General features: G+C 41.6%; 1 protein-coding gene across 1 annotated transcript in view; it reads left to right on the plus strand.

The window, feature by feature from the left end:
• The first annotated feature begins 2,360 nt into the window (after positions 1-2,360).
• The window catches only part of cblb (Cbl proto-oncogene B, E3 ubiquitin protein ligase), a 192,661-nt gene continuing 172,366 nt past the window's right edge, over positions 2,361-22,655 (plus strand). The window contains exons 1-3 of the mRNA XM_070434684.1: positions 2,361-2,633; positions 3,795-3,965; positions 4,313-4,563. Coding sequence (XP_070290785.1) covers positions 3,798-3,965; positions 4,313-4,563 — 419 coding nt within the window. The 5' untranslated portion in view covers positions 2,361-2,633; positions 3,795-3,797. The remainder of the gene's footprint in view (positions 2,634-3,794; positions 3,966-4,312; positions 4,564-22,655) is intronic.

A 22,655-nucleotide genomic window follows, 5' to 3' on the forward strand; every position in this document is an offset into this window, starting at 1 on the left:
TTGGATGTCACTTTGCGCCGGATGCTGGATGTAAATCTGTGCCGGATGCTGGATGTAACTCTGTGCCGGATGCTGGATGTAACTCTGTGCCGGGATGTCTGGATGTAACTCTGTGCCGGATGCTGGATGTAACATGTGCCGGATGCTGGATGTAACTCTGCGCCGGATGCTGATGTAACTCTGTGCCGGATGCTGGATGTAACTCTGTGCCATGCTGGATGTAACTCTGTGCCGGATGCTGGATGTAACTCTGTGCCGGATGCTGGATGTAACTCTGTGCCGATGCTGGATGTAACTTGTGCGGATGCTGGATGTAACTCTGTGCCGGATGCTGGATGTAACTCTGTGCCGGATGCTGGCATGTAACTCGTGCGGATCTGGATGTAACTCTGTGCCGGATGCTGGATGTAACTCTGTGGCCAGATGCTGGATGTAACTGTGCCGGATGCTGGATGTAACTCTGTGCTGGATGTAATCTGTGCCAGATGCTGGATGTAACCTGTGCCGGATGCTGGATAACTCTGTGCCAGATGCTGGATGTAACTCTGTGCCGGATGCTGGATGTAATCTGTGCTGGATGTAACTCTGTCCGGATGCTGGATGTAACTCTGTGCCAGATGCTGGATGTACTCTGTGCGGATGCTGGATGTAACTCTGTGCTGGATGTAACCTGTACCGGAATGCTGGATGTAAATCTGTGCCAATCGAATGCTGGATGTAACTCTGTGCCCGATGCTGGATGTAACTCTGTGCCGGATGCTGGATGTAACTGTGCCAGATGCTGGCTGTAACTCTGAGCCAACATTGGAGGCTGGATGTCACTTTGCGCCGGATGCTGGATGTAACTCTGTGCGGATGCTGGATGTAACTGTGCCAGATGCTGGCGTACTCTGAGCCAGACATTGGAGGCTGGATGTCACTTTGCGCGGATGCTGGATGTAACTCTGTGCCGATGCTGGATGTAAATTGGCGGATGCTGGATGTAACTCTGTCCGGATGCTGGATGTAACTCTGTGCCGGATGCTGGATGTAACTCTGTGCCGGATGCTGGATGTAACTCTGTGCCAGATGCTGGATGTAACTCTGTGCCGGATTCTGGATGTAACTCTGTGCCGGATGCTGGATGTAACTGTGCCGGATGCTGGATGTAACTCTGTGCCAGATGCTGGATGTAACTCTGTGCCAGATGCTGGATGTAACTGTGCCGGATGCTGGATGTAACTCTGTGCTGGATGTAACTCTGTGCCGGATGCTGGATGTAACTCTGTGCCAGATGCTGGATGTAATCTGTGCCAGATGCTGGATGTAACCTGTGCCGGATGCTGGATGTAACTTTGTGCAGATGCTGGATGTAACTCTGTGCCAGATGCTGGATTAACTCTGTGCCGGATGCTGGATGTAACTCTGTGCCAGATGCTGGATGTAACTCTGTGCCAGATGCTGGATGTAACTGTGCCGATGCAACTCTGTGCTGGATGTAACTCTGTGCCGGATGCTGGAGTAACTCTGTGCCAGTGCTGGATGTACTCTGTGCCAGATGCTGGATGTAACTCTGTGCCAGATGCTGGATGTAACTCTGTGCTGGATGTAACTCTGTGCCAGATGCTGGATGTAACCCTGTGCGGATGCTGGATGTAACTCTGTGCCATGAGCTGCAGATGCTGATGTAACCTGTGCCAGATGCTGGATGTAACTCTGTGCGAATGCTGGATGTAACTCTGTGCCGGATCTGGATGTAACTCTGGCAGATGCTGGATGTAACTGTGCCGGATGCTGGATGTAACTCTGTGCCGGATGCTGGATGTAACTCTGTGCCAATGCTGGATGTTAACTCTGTGCCAGATGCTGGATGTAACTCTGTGCCAGATGCTGGATGTAACTCTGTGCCAGATGCTGGATGTAACTCTGTGCAGGATGCTGGATGTAACTCTGTGCCAGATGCTGGATGTAACTCTGTGCCAGATGCTGGATGTAAACTCTGTGCAGATGCTGGATGTAACTCTGTGCTGGATGTAACTCTGTGCCGGATGCTGGATGTAACTCTGAGCCAGACGTTGGAGGCTGGATGTCACTTTGCGCCGGATACTGAATGTAATTCTGAGCTGGATGCTGGATGTAACTTTGTGCCAGATACCAGATGTTAGATGCAAGTCTGAGCCGGATGTAATTCTAAGCTGGATTCTGGATGTAACTCTCAGCCAGATGCTGGATGTAAGTGTGTGACAGATGCTGGATGTTAATGTAACTCTGAGCTGGATGTAAGTCTGAGCCGGATGCTGAATGTTGTAACTCTGACTTGGATGCTATACTGGATGTAACATCCAGCTAAGTGTTACAGCTCCTACTGGACGTCAGGGCAGAGTAGGACGTATAATAATTTTTGTCGCCCACAACCATTTTACGTTTTCACGTAGAGCCAACTGGCCCCTTCAGTTCGGGAAAATTTGATTTGATCTATAAACACTGATTTTGGAAAAGCAAAAAGTGGGATGATTGGTAACCAATGACCGTCACACGCGATCTGTGTTAGTTTCCACGTACATTTCCTCTCCATTTGTCATTTCAGTCGGGTTGTTTATTCCACAAGCCTCGAAACAGGATAATTCCGTCGACATTCTCCTGCGTGGTGCGCAGTAAGTCAATGATTTATTTTTATGTAGTTTTTAAAAACATTACTATCACGATCATTAATACAAGTCATAGCACTACGCTTTACGAAACCATTGTCTTATGTTGCCTATTTGTATTTATTATAGCCGCACAGGACTCTTTTGTAGTCTTAAAGTTTGATACAGCCTATGCATTTGTGAACGTCAAATGCGCTCATGAATTGGTTGCATATGATCAAGACACAGTCGCCACACTTTTGTCAGAATTGGGAGCAAAGCCTACTTTCATTTCGTGTAATAGACTCGTCTACTCTTTCTATATGCTGACGATTTTAAACGTAGGCCTACTCTGCCGTTTTTGATCATTTAAATTAGCCTAATGATATACCCATTTTGATTGTTGAATAGCATACTAGTTAATGCTCGATGATTTTAGCTCAACTGTTTAACCCCACCATTATACATTCCCCATGGTCTTAGTTCACCCCATCATAACCCAAAATATTATGGCTTAGAAAAAATATAAACGAACTACCCACTGGGCTCACACTGGCTGAATCAACGTTGTTTCCACGTCATTTCAATTAAATTACGTTGAACCAACGTGGAATAGAAGTTGAATTGATGCCTGTGCCCAGAGGGTAGTTTCAAAATATGGTTAAAACTTTAATGTTTACCTTATGGACTGCCAGTCCTTGTATTCATAACCATCTATGAATTTGAGATCGCTTACATTTCGTCAGCTCTATCCCTCAGCTTTATGCCAAATCAAGTGGCGGGGCTGCTGTTTTTTGTTTTTCAAGTTAAGGAGCCGGCTTTAAATTGAAGTTTTCAGCAGGAGGTCACTAGTCAGGCATGCCACTTTGTGACAGAGATTATAGAATAGCCTTGGCTACAACACACAGACTAATGCATACATAGCCTACTTGGCCTTCTAATATGCATGGTTGACTTTCGTTGTACTTCTGCACTGGTGGCATCTTGCAAGGCGGTAACACTTTTCTGAAACCCATTCTTTATCATTTGTTATAATCAGTATGAGCCAATTATTATAAGGGTCATGATATGTAAAGTATCTATGTATCAAGACACAGGGTTATACCCACAACATAATGCATAATACCTGCAGTAAAGTGTTACCATCTTGTAGACACTAAGGTTATTTGTATTTATCTCGGTGTATAGACAATGGCAACTGCTCTAAGTGGCCATAACCCGGGTGGACGTGGACCAAACCAACGCAAAGGTCGGATTTTAGGCATCATCGATGCCATTCAGGATGCAGTCGGACCACCAAAACAGGCTGCTGCTGACCGCCGAACAGTTGAAAAAACGTGGAAGCTTATGGACAAAGTGGTACGTTTGTTTCAATTCAGTTGCATAATTTATGCTTTTAATGAGCTTATACCTGCAGTAGACTGACTTTTCCTCCCTATTTGATTGAATGCTTTCCAGTTTCAATAACGTAAACCCGAAATTGCCTTTCCCCCTATGTGTGCAGGCATATTAGGGGTTGTTTAATCATTAGGTTTTAAGCATTGGTCAAAATACAGTGTTATTTTAGTTAAGATTTCATATATTGGATAAACTTGAGTCAAAAGGAAATTGCAGCTCAGTAGTTATAGGCAGAATGCAACAAACAGATTTAACATGTCTGAACTATCCTCCTAATAACTCATGGTATTGCGAATGTCTCTCTGCAGGTTCGTCTCTGTCAGAACCCTAGACTACAGCTGAAAAACAGCCCCCCGTACATCTTGGATATCTTACCTGACACGTACCAGCATCTGCGGCTAATACAGTGCAAATATGAGGAGAGCCAGAGACTGACTCAGCTCAGCGAGAATGATTACTTTAAGGTCTACATTGAAAGCCTAATGAAGAAATCGAAAAGGGCTATCCGGCTTTTCAAAGAGGGCAAGGAGAGGATGTATGAGGAGCAGTCCCAGGACAGGTAAGGAAAAGAAGGTCTACGTGTGTTTTGAGTATACGTTTACCTTGCCTCTGTTTGGGGAATATCCTATGTTACTATTGCGATTGGTGTTGTTTCCATCACTTGAGGCAAGCGCACATTATGTAAATACAGAGCCTTCAGAAAGTATTTACACATCTTGACTTTTTCCAAATTTTGTTGTGTTACAAGGTGGGATTAGAATGGATTTAAATGTAATTTTTTTGTCAACGATCTACACAATACTCTAATATCAAAGTCTAAGAAATTCTAACATTTATAAAAAATAAATAAAACAAAAATATACAGTATCTTGATTAGATAAGTATTCAACCCCCTGAGTTAGTACATGTTAGAATCACCTTTGGAAGCGTTTACAGCTGTGAGTCTTTCTGGGTAAGTCTCTAAGAGCTTTGCATACCTGGATTGTACAATATTTGCACATTATTCTTTCAAAAATTCTTCAAGTTCTGTCAAGTTGGTTGTTGATCATTGCTAGACAGCCATTTTCAAGTCTTGCCATAGATTTTCTGAGCTGATTTGACTCAGAACTGTAACTAGGCCTCTCAGGAACATTCAATGTCGTCTTGGTAAGCAATTCCAGTTTATATTTGGCCTTGTGTTTTAGGTTATTGTCCTGCTGAGAGGTACATTTGTCTCCCAGTGTCTGTTGGAAAGCAGACTGAATCAGGTTTTCCTCTAGGATTTTTCCTGTGCTTAGCTCTATTCCATTTATTTTTATCATAAAAAAACTTCCTAGTCCTTGTCAATGACACGCATACCCATAGCATGATACAGCCACCACCATGCTTGAAAATATGAAGAGTGGTACTCAGTGGTGTGTTGAATTTGCCCCATTCATAACGCTTTGTATTCAGGACATAAAGTCAATTTCTTTGCCACTTTCTTTGCAGTTTTACTTTAGTGACTTATTGCAAACAGGATGCATGTTTTGGAATATTTTTATTCTGTACAGGCTTCCTTCTTTTCACTCTGTCTGTCAATTTTGTTAGTATTGTGGAGTAGCTCCAATGTTGTTGACCCATCCTCAGTTTTCTCCTATCACAGCCATTGCAAACAGGATGCATGTTTTGGAATATTTTTATTCTGTACAGGCTTCCTTCTTTTCACTCTGTCTGTCAATGTGGTTAGTATTGTGGAGTAGCTCCAATGTTGTTGACCCATCCTCAGTTTTCTCCTATCACAGCCATTAAACATTAACCTAATGGTGAAATCCCTGAGAGGATTCCTTCCTCTACAGCAACTGAGTTAGGGAGGACGCCTGTATCTTTGTAGTGACTGGTTGTATTGATACACCATCCAAAGTGTAATTAATGACTTTACCATGCTCAAAGGGATGTTCATTGTTGGCTTATTTCTTTTTTTTACCAATCTACCAATACAGTAGGTGCCCTTCTTTTCGATATCCAGCATCTGGCTACAACAACATGTAGAAAAAGTCAAGGGGTGTGAATACTTTCTGTAGGCACATTACATGTATGCAATGTGATTAACACTAGCAGAGCTCGTGCACGTTTTTACATTGTGTGCGCATGCCTCAGATGATAGAAAGAAAACAGTAAGTGCCAGCGTTTTGAAATGTTGGTTTAATGATACTTTCCTGTGGATATTTTGTCTTAAATGTAGAGTAAGTTCTACGGACAGTGACAGGGAATATAGGCCTAAATAGGGAAAGGAAATACTGAGCAGTGTCACCCAGTTTAATTGTTCTTATGGTATGTGCTATGTAAAAACAGCTCATTAGTGCATCGCACTGGGCACACATTGGTTTAATGAATGTTGTTTCCACGTCATTTCAATGCAGTTATGTGGAATCTATGTGGAATAGGCGTTGAATTGACGTCTGTGTCAAGTGAGATGTTACCTCCCATAAATACTAGATTATTTATCTGGACTTCACTCCACGATCTGCAGTTACTAGTGAAACAATTGACAATTGTGTGGTGTAGGGGTTGACCGAACACACAAGGACCATAAATAGGCAGGATGATAACTGCACGAATGCTCATGAGGCAGGTTTCAGGAAAAAGAAAGGCTTTAAATGAAAAACATAGAAATACACTACATGATCAAAAGTGTGTGGACACCCGCTCGTCGAACTAATTCCAAAATCATGGGCATTAATATGGAGTTGGTCCCCCCTTTGCTGCTATAACAGCCTTCACTCTTCTGGGAAGACTTTCCACGAGATGTCTTAGGTCTCTCTTTATGTAGTGTTGTGTTGTCTCTCTTGTCGTGATGTGCGTTTTGTCATATATATATTTTTAAATCCCAGCCCCCATGCCCCCGTCATTGTCAATACGAATTTGTTCTTAACTGACATGTCTAGTTAAATGAATAAAATAAATGTTGGAACATTGCTGCGGGGACTTGCTGCCATTCAGCCAGAAGAGCATTAGTGAGGTCGGGCACTGATGTTGGGCGATTAGGCCTGGCTTGCAGTTGGCCTTCCTATTCATCTCAAAGGTGTTCAATGGGGTTGAGGTCAGTGCTCTGTGCAGGCCAGTTCTTCCACACCGATCTCGACAAAGCATTTCTGTATGGACCTCGCTTTGTGCACGGAGGCATTGTCATGCTGAAACAGGAAAGGGCCTTCCCCAAACTGTTGCCAAAAAGTTGGAAACACGGCATATAGAATTTCATTGTATGCTGTAGCATTAAGATTTCCCTTCACTGGAACTAAGGGGCCTAGCCCAAACCATGAAAGACAGCCCCAGATCATTATTCCTCCTCCACCAAACTTTACAGCTGGCACTATGCATTGTGACAGGCAGAGTTCTCCTGGCATCTGCCAAACACAGATTAGTCCGTCGGACTGCCAGATGATGAGTGACTCATCACTCCAGCCGACGCTTGGCATTGCACATGGTGATCTTAGGCTTGTTTGCGGTTGCTCGGCCATTGAAACAGTTATTGTGATGACATTGCTTCCAGAGGCAGTTTGGAACTCGGTAGTGAGTGTTGCAACCAAAGACAGACAATTTTACACGCTACGTGCTTCAGCACTCGGCGGTCTCGTTCTGGGAGCTTGTGTGGCCTACCACTTGGTGGCTGAGCCATTGTTGCTCCTAGATGTTTCTACTTCGCAATTACAGCACTTACAGTTGACCGGGGCGGCTCCAGCAGGGCAGAAATTTGACGAACTGACTTGTTGGAAAGGTGACATCCTATGACGGTGCCACGTTGAAAGTCACTGAGCTTTTCAGTAAGGCCATTCTACTGCCATTGTTTGTCTATGGAGATTACATGGCTGTGTACTCGATTTTATACACCTATCAGCAACGGGTGTAGCTGAAATAGCCGAATCCACTCATTTGAAGGGGTGTCCACATACTTTTGTATATATAGTGTACATCATCAAACTTCCAATAAAAAGGCCTAGCTCTGTCTGAGTATAAAATGACTTAATCATCAACACTTGACTCAAACACTAAAGTTAATTGAGCTGTGGAGAGCCTTCAGCAGGCCATGCTAGTGTCCTGGTGCCAAGCTCTCAGTGCTGCACAGGCCCTGCCAACTTAGCCATAACTAGGTCAGGTGACCTGTAGCACAAAGGATTATGGGAGATGTAGCTGGCGGCCATCTTTGGTCAGACCCCCCTTGTGACACCGCAATTGATAACACTGAGAAAACAAGTGGCTTTTACTATGCACTTCAACCAGTACATCAAATAGACTTGTATCAATACAATGTCTTGCGGAAGAATACAAACTGTGTGATTTTATTGATCATATCGACCCTGATAGTCATAAAAAAATTTGGGTGGAAAAACCAGGAGCAATTATTTTGTGTCGGGGTCAGTGTGCTGCTAACGGTCCCATATGGCGCTCAAACCAGTGATCCTATGTTTCGCAACACACGTGACCGTCCTCCTTGACAACGTTCCAACTGGTTGAGCCACGCAAATTCTGCTTTCCAAATGTAACACCAGTGTTCCATTCCACTGGGCGGCAAATCTGTATGCAGACAAAACAGGCCTTTCGCAATATTTCAAATACAATCGCGGGAAAACAAATGTTGGAAAGCAAATGGCTCCTGATGAAATGGAAGACTCTAATCAGTGTGCTTTAGGTTATCACGATATATTTGATCAACTTCCAAATATTGTTTTACAAAGTAAAACAGGAGAGAGGGAGGCTTTTGTTACGAGTGCATCAGCCATCACCAGCGAGTGAGCTGCGCATCACTGGAAAGCTTTTTTAGGACTATAATTTCCTCCTCATATTGTAGCCTACAATGTGTCTCCGCACACCTAGGCCTGAGCTATTGATGGATTCAGGACCAGGTCGTTTTCATTGATCTCCGATTTCTCAGTTTCTTAGTGTCAAAGTTGTCTGTCATTTCGACGTGGGATATTAAATAAGATTCTGCCAAGGTCTCCAGTCGTGTAAAATGACATGGAATTTCATGAAATGTGTTTAAAAAGAAAAATGTTCCCCATGTGTGTAACTTCTGTAAATGCCTCTGATCTACTGCACTATACCACTACGCAAATGTGATGATATGCATGCAATGCTTTATTATAAAGGTGTTTTTTTATCATACATTCCGGTACCTCAGAGCACCCCAGGTCACCCCCTCTCACGCTCACTTTTTGTTACAGCACCTACCGATTTACAAATTAAGCACTGGCTGGGTGGTTAGTGTGCTACATACTTAAAAAAATGATAAGATCAACAAGCACTATTGCACACCTGTTCAGACCCATTTAGAAGTGCAACAGTAAGTTAATATTATTTTGTTTGGGGGGGGTGCTAGGGGGTTCAACTAAGGTGCGCTTTGAAGAAATAGGTTTTCAGACATTTTTGGATGCTACTGTTCAAACCTCCAGCTTTCAAACATACAGCAATCCTGAGTCTACCTACTGAGTGCAGCATCTTGATCGCTAGGTGCTCCGTTACAGGGACATGAAGTTGGTGTCTAGTATATTTTCAACCTCAGCGAACAAGACCCAATCGTGAAACAGGAAGCACCTGGCTGGCTGGGTAAAGAAAACTCCCAGCTAGCACATAACGTTCTGAGAACCATATGTTTCTTAGAGCTTGGTGAACGCGTGATTGTCGGCTGTCTCATTGTTGGTTGTGGGTAATCTATGGTTCTATTTAAAGTAATGTTCTCAAATTGTTCTGAGAACGTTAAGACACAACATTCTGTGGGAATTTCAGTACTTCCACAGAACATTCCACACAAGGTCCAAAGTAGTTTTAATTTTCTGTCATATTTTACTACATTCTGGGACTTGTGTGACTTCAGCAATATTCTCAGAATGTTCAGAGATTGTATGATTCTCTTTAATGTTAGTTGTTTAATGTCAGTTGTTACATTCTGGGGGGAAAAAAAWATATATATTCCACACAATTCACTTTAAATGTTCTCAGAACATGAAGAAAACTTTCCATAAAAATCACAAGAAATCTTTAAATGTTTAAGGATGTTATTTAAAAACATATACATTCCATTCTCAGCATCAGCAAAACTGTTCCCCTCATGGAATTTAATTCCTTTGCATTTATTAAGGATCCCCATTAGGCAGCAGCTTCTCATCAAATCAAATGAAAATGTTCACGTGCCGAATACAACAGGTTCGGGTGACTGTCATTTACCGGGATATGCTTACGAGCCCATTCCCAACAATGCAAACTTAAAAAGTAAAAAAAATTAACAAAAAGAAAATAGTAACACAGTAAAATAACAATAACGAGATTTTATACAAGGAGTACCGGTACCGAGTCAATGTGCAGAGGTACGAGGTAGATGAGGTAATTGGTACAGTACCAGTCAAAAGTTTGTACACCTACTCATTCAAAGGTTTTTCTTAATTTTTTACTATTTTCTACATTGTAGAATAATAGTGAAGATATCAAAACTATGAAATAAGTGTTAGAAAAATCAAAATATATTTTAGATTCTTCAAAGTAGCCTACCRTTGCCTTGATGACAGCTTTGCACACTCTTGGCATTCTCTCAACCAGCTTCACCTGGAATGCTTTTCCAACAGTCTTGAAGGAGTTCCCACATATGCTGAGCACTTGTCTGCTTTTCCTTAGCTCTGCAGTCCAACTCACCCCAAACCATCTCAATTGGGTTGAGGTCGGGTGACTGTAGAGGCCATGCAGCACTTCATCACTTTCCTTCTTGGTCAAATAGCCCTTACACAGCCTGGAGGTGTGTTGGGTCATTGTCCTGTTGAGAAACAAATGATAGTCCCACTAGGCGCAAACCAGATGGGATGGCGTATCGCTGCAAAATGCTGTGGTAGCCATACTGGTTAAGTGTGCCTTGAATTCTAAATGAATCACACACAGTGTCACCAGCAAAGCACCATCACACCACCTCCATGCTTCACGGTGGGAACCACACATGCGAAGATCATCCGTTCACTTACTCTGCGTCTCACAAAAACACGGCGGTTGGAACCAAAAATCTCCAATTTGGACTCCTCAGACCAAAGGACAGATTTTCACCAGTCGATTGTCCATTGCTCTTGTTTCTTGGCCCAAGCACGTCTCTCCTTATTGGTGTCCTTTAGTAGTGGTTTCTTTTCAGAAATTCGACCATGAAGTACTGATTCACCTGTCTCCTCTGAACAGTTGATGTTGAGATTTGTCTGTTACTTGAACTCTGTGAAGCATTTATTTGGGCTGCAATTTCTGAGGCTGGTAACTCTAATGAACTTATCCTCTGCAGCAGAGGTAACTCTGGGTCTTCCTTGCCTGTGGCGTTCCTCATGAGAGCCAGTTTCATCATAGCGCTTGGTTTTTGCGACTGCACTTGAAGAAACTTTCAACGGTCTTGAAATTTTCCGGATTGACTGACCATGTCATAAAGTAATGATGGACTGTCGTTTCTCTTTGCTTATTTGAGCTGTTCTTGCCATAATATGGAATTGGTCTTCTACCAAATAGGGATATCTACCATGTCACAACACAACTGATTTAGAGGTCGACCGATTATGATTTTTCAACGCCGATACCGATTATTGGCGGACCAAAAAAAGCTGATACCGATTAATCGGTATGAAAAAAATAAAAAAATAAAAACAATTAAAAATAAATTATATAATAAAAAAAAAAGAAAAATGTAATAATGACAATTACAACAATACTGAATGAACACTTTTATTTTATCTTAATATAATACATCAATCAAATCAATTTAGCCTCAAATAAATAATGAAACATGTTCAATTTGGTTTAAATAATGCAAAACCAAAGTGTTGGAGAAGAAAGTAAAAGTGCAATATGTGCCATGCAAGAAAGCTAACGTTTAAGTTCCTTGCTCAGAACATGAGAACATATGAAAGCTGGTGGTTCCTTTTAACACGAGTCTTCAATATTCCAAGGTAAGAAGTTTTAGGTTGTAGTTATTATAGGACTATTTCTCTCTCTACCATTTGTATTTCATATACCTTTGACTATTGGATGTTCTTATAGGCACTTTAGTATTGCCAGTGTAACAGTATAGCTTCCGTCCCTCTCCTCGCCCCTACCTGGGCTCGAACCAGGACCACATCGACAACAGCCACCCTCGAAGCAGCGTTACCCATGCAGAGCAAGGGGAACAACTACTCCAAGTCTCAGAGCGAGTTACGTTTGAAACGCTATTAGCGCGCACCCCGCTAACTAGCTAGCCATTTCACATCGGTTACACCAGCCTCATCTCAGGAGTTGATAGGCTTGAAGTCATAAGCAGCGCAATGCTTGAAGCACAGCGACGAGCTGCTGGCAAAACGCACAAAAGTGCTGCTTTAATGAATGCTTACGAGCCTGCTGGTGCCTACCATCGCTCGGTCAGACTGCTCTATCATATCATAGACTTAATTATGTTATAATTACACACAGAAATACGAGCCTTAGTTTCCGGATTTGACCATATTAATGACCTATCCCCTCAAACAAAACGTTTATTCTTTCAGTGAAATACGGAACCGTTCTGTATTGTATTTAACGGGTGGCATCCATAAGTCTAAATATTGCACAACCTTCAATGTTATGTCATAATTACGTAAAATTCTGGCAAATTAGATTGCAACGAGCCAAGCGGCCCAAACTGTTGCGAAATACCCTGACTCTGCGTGCAATGAACGCAAGAGAAGTGACACAATTTCACCTGGTTAATATTGCCTGCTAACCTGGATTTCTTTTAGCTAAATATGCAGGTTTAAAAATATATACTTCTGTGTATTGATTTTAAGAAAGGTGTTGATGTTTATGGTTAGGTACACATTGGAGCAATGACAGTCCTTTTTCGCGAATGCCACTGCATCGATTATATGCAACGTAGGACACGCTAGATAAACTAGTAATATCATCAACCATGTGTAGTTAACTAGTGATTATGATTGATTGTTTTTTATAAGATAAGTTTAATTCTAGCTAGCAACTTACCTTGGCTTCTTACTGCATTCGCGTAACGGGCAGGCTCCTCTTGGAGTGCAATGTAATCAGATGGTTAGAGCGTTGGACTAGTTAACCGTAAGGTTGCAAGATTGAATCCCCAAGCTGACAAGGTAAAAATCTGTCGTTCTGCCCCTGAACAAGGCAGTTAGCCCACCGTTCCTAGGCCGTCATTGAAAATAAGAATGTGTTCATAACTAACTTGCCTAGTTAAAAAGGTGTAAAGAAATCGGCCAAATCGGTGTCCAAAAATACTGATTTCCGAATGTTATGAAAACTTGAAATCGGCCCTAATTTATCGGCCATTACGATTAATCGGTCAACCTCTAAACTGATTGGCAGAATCGCATTAAGGAAATCAGTTAACTTTTAACAAGGTACACCTTTTTAATTGAAATGCATTCCAGGTGACTACCTCATGAGGCTGGTTGAGAGAATGCCAAGAATGCGCAAAGCTGTCATCAAGGCAAAGGGTGGCTACTTTGAAGAATTTAGATTTAACACATGATTCCATGTGTGTGTTATTTCATAGTTTTGATGTCTTCACTATTATTCTACAATGTAGAAAATAGTAAAATAAAGAAAAACCCTTGAATGAGTAGGTGTCCAAAATTTGACTGGTACTGTACATGTAGGTAGGGGTAAGATTGACTAGGCAATCATGATAGATAAAGAGTAGCAGAAGTGTATGTGAAGGGTGTGATAGTGTGGCATCAATATGCATGTGTGTGCATGTTGGAGTGTCAGTGTAGTATGTGTGTGGGTAGAGTCCAATGAATGTGTATAGAGCCGGTGCAAGAGAGTCAGTGCAAATAAAAAGGGGGTCATTGCAAATAGTCAGGGTAGTCATTTGATTAACTGTTCAGCAGTCTTATGGCTTGGGGGAGCAAGCTGTTCAGTAGCCTTTTGGTCCCAGACATGATTCACCGGTACCGCTTGCCGTGCGGTAGCAGAAAGAACAGTCTGATTTCGGTTGCTGGAGTCTGACAATTTTTAGGGCTTTCTTCTGACTCTGCCTGGTATCGAGGTCCTGGATGAAATGGAGCTCGGCACAAGTGATGTACTGGGCCGTACGCACTACCCTCTGTAGTGCCTTACGGTCGGATGCCAAGCAGTTGCAGCGAGTCAAGATGCTCTCAATGGTGCAGCTGTAGAACTTTGAGGATCTGAGGGCTAGGCTTGGGCAAAATACTTTTTATACCTTATACCTGGGTATTTCGAAATACCGACATGATTTAATACCTCAGGCTGCGGGGGTGTGTGCTATGCCACTGCTTCTAAGATAAATACATTTTATCCAGCCCAGGGCTCCAGCTATGCATTTGGTTTGCTCAGTTGCTAGATGTCAAAATCAAGCTTCTGGTTTACAGCAGAAACCTTCAGTCCTCTCCTGGATCAAGTTCCCTGTTGCTTAAACAGTTTTGTCCATAAAAAAAAAAGGTGACCCTTGTGTGCACATTTGGTAATACCGTATACCTGGTATGGTACAGAAACGGTATGACAATCTGGATACCGCCCAACCCTACTGAGAGTCCATGCCAAGTCTTTTCAGCCTCCTGTCGTTCCCGCTTCCTGACTATGTTGGTATGTTTAGAACATGATACATCCTTAGTGATGTGGACACTGAGGACCTTATAAAGCTCTCGACCCACTCCACTACAGCCCCTTCGATGTGAATGGGGGTGTGTTTAGTGCTGTTACGGTGACTGTATTACCGCCACACCGGTGGTCATGATGGCAGTCAAATTCCATGTGACCGTTTAGTCACGGTATTTAGGCTTCTCCAAGCTCTGATGCTGCTGATGGTCATTAGTAGCTTACCAAACCTGCTAACTGCCTGGTACTCAGCACTCTATTGTCCCTCTAATCACCCTGACATCAATGCAAATGTGATCAAAAATCTAAACAAACACTTAATGAGAGCCCATGAATTCATGTTGCACAACATTTCWATAGGCTATACAATTGTTAGAAAACAGAGTGATGGTCTCTTAAAAAGAGGATCCCATCAGCTTTCTATAGGCTAGGCCTACTATATTTATTTCTCAACTTTCCTAATATTAAGCACATTACTTCTCTTTAAAACAGGAGTATAGCCTACCTGGCTGGCATGAAAATTAACCACGGGAACAGTGTCCTCCTTTCGCTATGGATTACATGTATCTTTTCCCCGCTGCCCCTGATTCGAGACACGTGCATGATAATGGTCTGTTCAAAACAAACTTCACACATATGAATTAGTATATGTAAAGACCAAGATTATATCAAGAATAGTGTAATGGGTGACAATATTAGCGTATCACTTGTGAAGGCAAACAGCGCATGCTTTTTTCAACTTTTTCAAATCATAGTTGCACACCTCATGTAGCCTAGCCCATAGGCCTATATGTTTTTGTTATGCACGCCTCTATGAAGAGGGAACGCAACACCCTGCTACAACTCAACTCTCCGTGAAGTGAAAGACGTAGGTGCGAGTAAGGATGACAAAAGGCAGAGAATTGTACCGATTACAAGGAATTTATTCCGTCACACAGTAATTTTGGGGAAAAGGGGCTGGACGGAACCAAAGCAAAGATAGTAAATATCAAAGCCCCCCCTCCTACCTTAACTGCCTACCCACCTAACTTTGCACCACCTGGTGCGCTAACCAAAATACAGGGGGTGGTCCACCCATGTCTTACCTAGTGTGCCAAGACAGTGAATATACTACGGGTATATGTATGCCCGCAGGCCTCTTGCCTAAGCACTGCCTAGGTGCCTTCCCCTTCCCCCTGGGAACAAACACAACAGAATTTTACAAACAATTTCAATAATCAAAACACTGCGTCCTATTGACACACAACAGACATAACCAATACAGGACACACTAATCATCTCCCTCTGAGAACAACCAACACAGTATATCGCCATCAGCCTCCTCTCTCAGCAATGATCTTTCGTCTGAGCAGCAGAACACTGGTTTTTATATAGCTTCAGAAGGCATTGGTAATTGGAGACAGCTGCGTCCTGACGAGGGGGCGGGGTCAGCTCTCCAATTAGCCATGGAGTCGACCAATCAGCTGCTTGGGGGGGGATTTCAGGAAGCCATCCTGAAACACACACCTAACAAACCACAACACAGAAACTGGGGAACGTAACAGTTTTGGTAAGGTTTGTATCAAGTGGCCAAATAACTTCTTAAAAGGAAGTCCATTAATCCGGTTTAGAACGGGTGTAGAGTCTAACTGGCATACATACGCAGCGCGTGAGTTTCAAGTTTGGGCAAGATCATTTTCACCATAAAAATGCCCCTTTTTATAATAAAAGCATTACATGCATAGTCGCATTTGTGTTCATGGTGTTTTCCTGCTAATGGAACATTTGCTCTTATTGCTGTGTGCACATTGCTGCGCTTATAATGTGAAGAAATAGCCTAATAGTTTATCAACATTTTAAGCTAAACGTTCTCATCAGTTGCATCAGGCTCATTGCTTAAAATAGTTTTTTTATGCTAGTGGTTGTATTAATTTGGGATCTATCGCATCCCACAACTGTCCTGGACTATGTTCAGAATATTAATTGTGTACAGCCTGCGCAAGAAACTAAGCAGAGCTCATGCCTTTCATGCAACTTTCAGATCATCATTAGAGTCGCATCATGCAGCCTCGCAATGTATTGAACATCTAAACATATAGCCCAGCGTTTGTAGAACAACTAAAGTTACATTAATAACTCTACATTAAGCATAGTTTACAATTGGCTCATTCATCCCCCTCTCCCCTGTAACTATTCCCCAGGTCGTTGCTGCAAATGAGAACGTGTTCTCAGTCAACTTACCTGGTAAAATAACGGTAAAAAAAAAAAAATAATAATAATAATAATAAAAAAAAAATATATATATATATATATATAGGAGTACCTGTTTKTTTGTTAAGCGCTCAATATACACACTCCCTCAAATCGCTTGGAGAAATGCTAGGTTCAATTGTATTCTTTATACTATAAAATAATATAAAATAATGGCATGGAATTCTAAGCAAATCTGGCATAGCCAGATCAGGGCCTAACATAAGGACAACTCAGAGTATGCTGTTCTGTTCTTCTGAAATAGACTACATTTTCTTTATATCATGTTTCTTTAGACCTGTCTAAAAGAAATAATGGATTTATTGTGACGGTGTAGGCTATATTACATGGATTTATTCGACTTTTTAAAATGTAGCTGTTCCAAAGGTCTGTATCAATGGCTTGTAGGCTATACGTGGAAGCCAGGAGATGCTAAATGTGTTTGTTAATTAACGGTCAATTACCGTGAGACCGGCAGTTATTTGCTTGACAATCACCGGCTGACACAATGTCATAGCCCACAGTCGTGGGTTCAGTCGTGGGTGAACAGTGAGAACAGGATGGGGCTAAGCACGCATGTGTTAAGGTTTAGCGTGGCAGATGTGTTGTTGCCTACCCTCACAACCTGGGGGCGGCCCGTCAGGAAGTCCAGGATCCAGTTACATAGGGATGTGTTCAGTCCCAGAGTCCTTGGCTTAGTGATGAGCTTGGAGGGCACTATGGGGTTGCATGCTGAGCTGTAGTAAATAAACAGTATTCTAACGTAGGTGTTCCTTTTTGTCGAGGTGGGAAAATCCAGTGTGGATTGCAATAGAGATGCGTCATCTGTGGATCTGTTGGGGTGGTATGCGAATTGTAGTGGGTTCAGGGTGTCTGGGATGATGGTGTTGATGTGAGCCATGACCAGCCTTTCAAGCATTTCATGGCTACAGGTGTGATCGTCATTTAGCCAGGTTACCTTGGTGTTCTTGGGCACAGGAACTATGGTGGTCTGCTTGAAACATGTAGGTATTACAGACTGGCAGACTGGGTCAGGGAGAGGTTGAAAAGGGCACTGATGCCTGTTTGTGGTTTCAGAATGATCTTAGTGACAGAAKCCAAGCTATTATGATAGACAGGGTTAAATCCACATTTCTTGAAGTACTTAAAGGGGTACCGCAGGGTTCGATTTTGGGGCCATTGTTGTTCACATGGTATATAAATTACATTGGAAGTATTGTTAGCACTTGTAACATTCATCTCTATGCAGATGACACAGATATTTATTTCTGTGCATCTTCAGTGCAACCCAGGCCATGTGTGACCTTCAGTGCGATTTTGACTCAGTCCAAAAATCACTTACTGATGCTAAATTAGTGTTCAATGCAAATAAAAGCAAGTTTATGCTGTTCTCTAGGTCTTGACCCTGAGGACTTGTGTATTTACACTCCAAATGGAGCCCAAATTGAGCAAGTATCTCACTATAAGTACTTGGGTATCTGGATGATGACAAGTTGTTTTTTGAAACACACATTGAAAACTTGACAAAGGAGATGAGATCTATGATAGTATTTTATCTAGAAATAAATCCAGCCTCTTTTTTGAAAATAGAAGGAAGATTGTTCAAACAACATTTCTCCCTGTAATAGACTATGGTTTCATTAGTTATATGCATGCGGCAGCCTCTGTTTTGAAACCATGGGACTCAGTATTCCATTCAGCAATACGTTTTATCACTGTGGATGGTTTTAAGATTCATTGTATTCTTTGCAAACATGTGGGATGGACCTCTGTCTGTAAGAAGAGCTGRGCTCTCTTTCATTTATTTACAAAGCGGTCTTGCAGAAACTTGCAGAAATATTAGACGTACAAATTACCAAACCCGTTCTCAGGGATGGATAACTTTGGAGATCCCTTTGGTCTCCACAGAAATGGGAAAATGTGCTTTTAGTTTTTTTCGCCCCTTGTGTGGAACAATATGCAGAATTCCTTGTAATTAGATATTCTGGTGCTTTTCAAGCATTTTACATTATTGATTGGAGACTTGTGTTACAGAATAGGATTGCTTTTCTTAAATATATTTAATGTTTTGTATTATGTGTTTTATATAGTAGGCTGTTGTGTTTTATTGATGTATACAGGGCTCTCTTGTAAAATAGTTTTATCTCAATGTGACTCACTGTTTAAATAAAGGTTACCGAAAGCCGGCCTCTATAATGGCGTTTCTTCCTTTTTTGAGTGTTGGGATTTGGGCTTGGTCTGGGATGAGCATTATATAACTTGCATCCGACTCATTTAATTAGAAATCCTCATCCAAATATTACTGATCGGTGTTCTGATGTCCAGAAGCTCTTTTCGGGCATCGGAAATGGAGGAAACATTACGTGCAAAAAAAGTTATGATCAGCGCAAAAACCCACACAAAATAGCACAAACAAATTAAGGCTAAAACACATATCTACATATCGACAATACATCATTTATAATACCACCATACATACGTGTGTGTAGAGTGCTTGTGCTAGCGTGTGTGTGCCTSTGTSTTTGTCTCTTCACAGTCCGCGTTGTTCCATAAGGTGTAGTTTTATGTTTTTTAAGTCTGATTTTACTGCTTGCAGGAGTTACTTGATGTGGAATAGACTTCCATTCAGTCATGGCTCTGTGTAGTACTGTGCATTTCCATAGTCTGTTCTGGACTTGGTGACTGTGAAGAGACCCCTGGTGGTATGTTTTGTGGGGTGTCTGAGCTGTGTGCCAATTTGAACGGACAGCTCGATGCTTTCAACATGTCAATGTCTCTCACAAAGATAGGTAGTGATGCAGTCAATCTCTCCTCTACTTTGAGCCAGAGAGATTGACGTGCATGTTATTGATGTTACCTCTCTGTGCACATTTAAGGACCAGCTGTGCTGCTCTGTTCTAGGACAACTGTAATTTGCCTATGTCCCTATTTGTGGCACAGCAATATCAAGAAAGCAGAGCCGCGCTTTATTGTGGTTTGGTGAATAATTTGTCCCTAATACAATGTTTTTCGTTTTTTAAATAATTAGGACTAGCTTATTACTTGCCACCCATTCTAAAACTGACTGCAGCTCTTTGTTAAGTGTTGCAGTGATTTCACTTGCTGTGGTAGCTGACATGTATAATGTTGAGTCACCAGCACAGTCTTTACTCAGTGGCAGATTATTAGTAAAGATAGAAAAAAGTAGAGGGCCTAGAGAACTGCCCTGTGGTACCCACACCCTACATCTTTGACATAGAGAAGCTTCCATTAAACCCTTAGCATACGGATCCTGTTAACGGGATCAAAATCGACAACATCCGGTGAAGCTGGAGCGCGCCAAATTCATATTACAAAATGTAATATTAAACATTCATGAACATACAAGTGTCCTACGTTATTTAAAATCTTAACGCAGTTGGATTAACAAGAAGTTATCAGATTTCAAAAAGGCTTTACGGCGAAAGCATACCATGTGATTATCTGAGGACAGCGCACCACATACAAAAGCATTAAACTAATTTTCCAAACCAGCAGAGACGTCACAAATAGCGATAAAATAAATCAGTTACCTTTGAAGATCTTCCTCTGTTTGCAATCCCAAGGGTCCCAGCTATACAACAAATMGTTGTTTTGTTTGATAAAGTCCTTCATTATATCCCAAAAAGTCAGTTTAGTTGGCGCGCTTGATTCAGTAATCCACCCTTTCCACTAGTTCAACATGCATACAAAGGAATCCCAAAAGTTACCAATAAACTTCATCCAAACAAGTCAAACAACGTTTCTAATCAACCCTCAGGTACACTAATATGTAAATAAATTATACAATTTAAGACGGAATGTAGTATGTTCAATTCCGGAGATAAATAACGAGGTGCGTGCTCTCATCCACGCTCGCCACAAGACTACAGTCAAAATGAGAGCCACCTTGAAAAACTACATCTAATTCATTTTTCAAAAAACAAGCCTGAAACCCTAAAGACTGTTGATAATCTAGTGGAAGTCATAGGAACTGCAATCTGGGAGCTATTTATTTGTGTATCCCATTGACAAGTGGTGAAATGGACAGTGACCTCAAACAAAAATATATTCTGGATGAATTTTCCTCGTTTTTTTGCTTGCAATATCAGTTCTGTTATACTCACAGACATTATTTTAACATTTTTAGTGTGTTTTAGAGTGTTTTCTATCCAATGCTACCATTTTATATGCATATCCTAGCTTCTGGGCCTGAGTAACAGGCAGRTTACTTTAGGCACGTCATTTATCCAAACTTCCGAACACTGCCCCCTAGCCCTAAGAGTAGAAAACCATCTGAGTTCTATTAGATAGCTCTCAATCCATGATATAGCAGAGTTCCTCTGGGTTTTCTAATGATCAATTAGCCTTTTAACATTATTAACATAGATTAGCTAACACAACGTGCCATTGGAACACAGGAGGGATGGTTGCTGATAATGGGCCTCTGTACGCCTATGTAGATTTTTCATAAACAATCTGCCGTTTCCAGCTACAATAGTCATTTACAACATAACAATGTCTACACTGTATTTCTGATCAATTTTATGTTATTTTAATGGACAAAAAATTTCCTTTTCTTTCATTAACAAGGACATTTCTAAGTGCCCCCAAACTTTTGAACCGTAGTATATCTGTGTATGCATGTGTGTATATCTATCGATCTATCGATCATAAGCATTCCTGTCTATTCTATAGATGTTATATCCTTGTATTGCTACTGCTGTAGGAATTATCTGAGTGAGTCTCAGAAATTGCTAATATGTTAATGCTATCTAATTTTATCAAGTTATTGATCATGAACCTTATTTCTGAGGCTACATATATTAATATGAGCTATTTTCAGCCCTTTCCTGGGTAGCTTATCAGAGATCGAAATAATATGGAAAAGAACAAACAAAACAAGAGAAAATAAAACACATTCAGCAGTCCATAAATCCGTTGGTGTGTGTGTGTGCAGCGGGGTTGAAGCTTGGCTCTCTCATCCCTTCCAGGCTTTTGGGAGGGAGGGTGGACAATGAGCCTGTCATATCGGATGTAAGTCTCATGTGGAGATTCTGCAATTCCATCGACAATAATGTTGTTCCGCCTTGATCGTTCCTCGAGATAATCGGATTTCTCCGTCATTGATGTCATGTATTCACGTACAGAACTGATGCCCTCTCTCAATGAGTTACAGATTGCTGTCATCTTTCCGTTCTCCTGTTTAAACTCACCGAGTAGACCCTGGGAGAACTGCAAACTCTTCTTCAGGTCCTGGACCTCTCTGGTCAGGTCGTCCATTCTTTTATTAGTTGACTCCATCAGTATTTGAACAAAACACTATTTTCTTGTTGTTGTAACAACTGCTTGTAGAACTATTTTTGTTTTGTTTAAAATATCCTTCACCTGTGATCGAGAGACACCACTGGGTACACACTTTCCTGTAGGCTTAGATTGAAGAGGTGGTAATATAGTCTGCAATCATCCTCAGAAATTGTCCATCCAAGTTGTCAGACCCAGGCGACTTGTCATTGTTGATGGACCAATTTRTTTTGGGCTCTTCCACATTATACAGTGCATTCTGAAAGTATTCAGACCCCTCAACTTTTACCACATGATTCTAAATTGGATTAAATCGTTTTTTCCCCCCTCATCAATCTACACACAATACACCATAATGACTGAGCAAAAACAGGTTTTCAGAACATTTTGCAAATGTATTAATCCGGTAAAAATACACCTTATGGAACAGCAGGGACTGTGAAGAGACACACACAATGGTACAGACACATGCATATGCAGACACATACATTGTGATATTGTTGAATGGTGGTATTATACATTTTGTATTGTAGACATGTAGTTGTGTCATAA

Source organism: Salvelinus sp. IW2-2015, linkage group LG23 (assembly GCF_002910315.2).
Source record: "Salvelinus sp. IW2-2015 linkage group LG23, ASM291031v2, whole genome shotgun sequence".
In the NCBI taxonomy this organism is placed as follows: Eukaryota; Metazoa; Chordata; class Actinopteri; order Salmoniformes; family Salmonidae; genus Salvelinus; species Salvelinus sp. IW2-2015.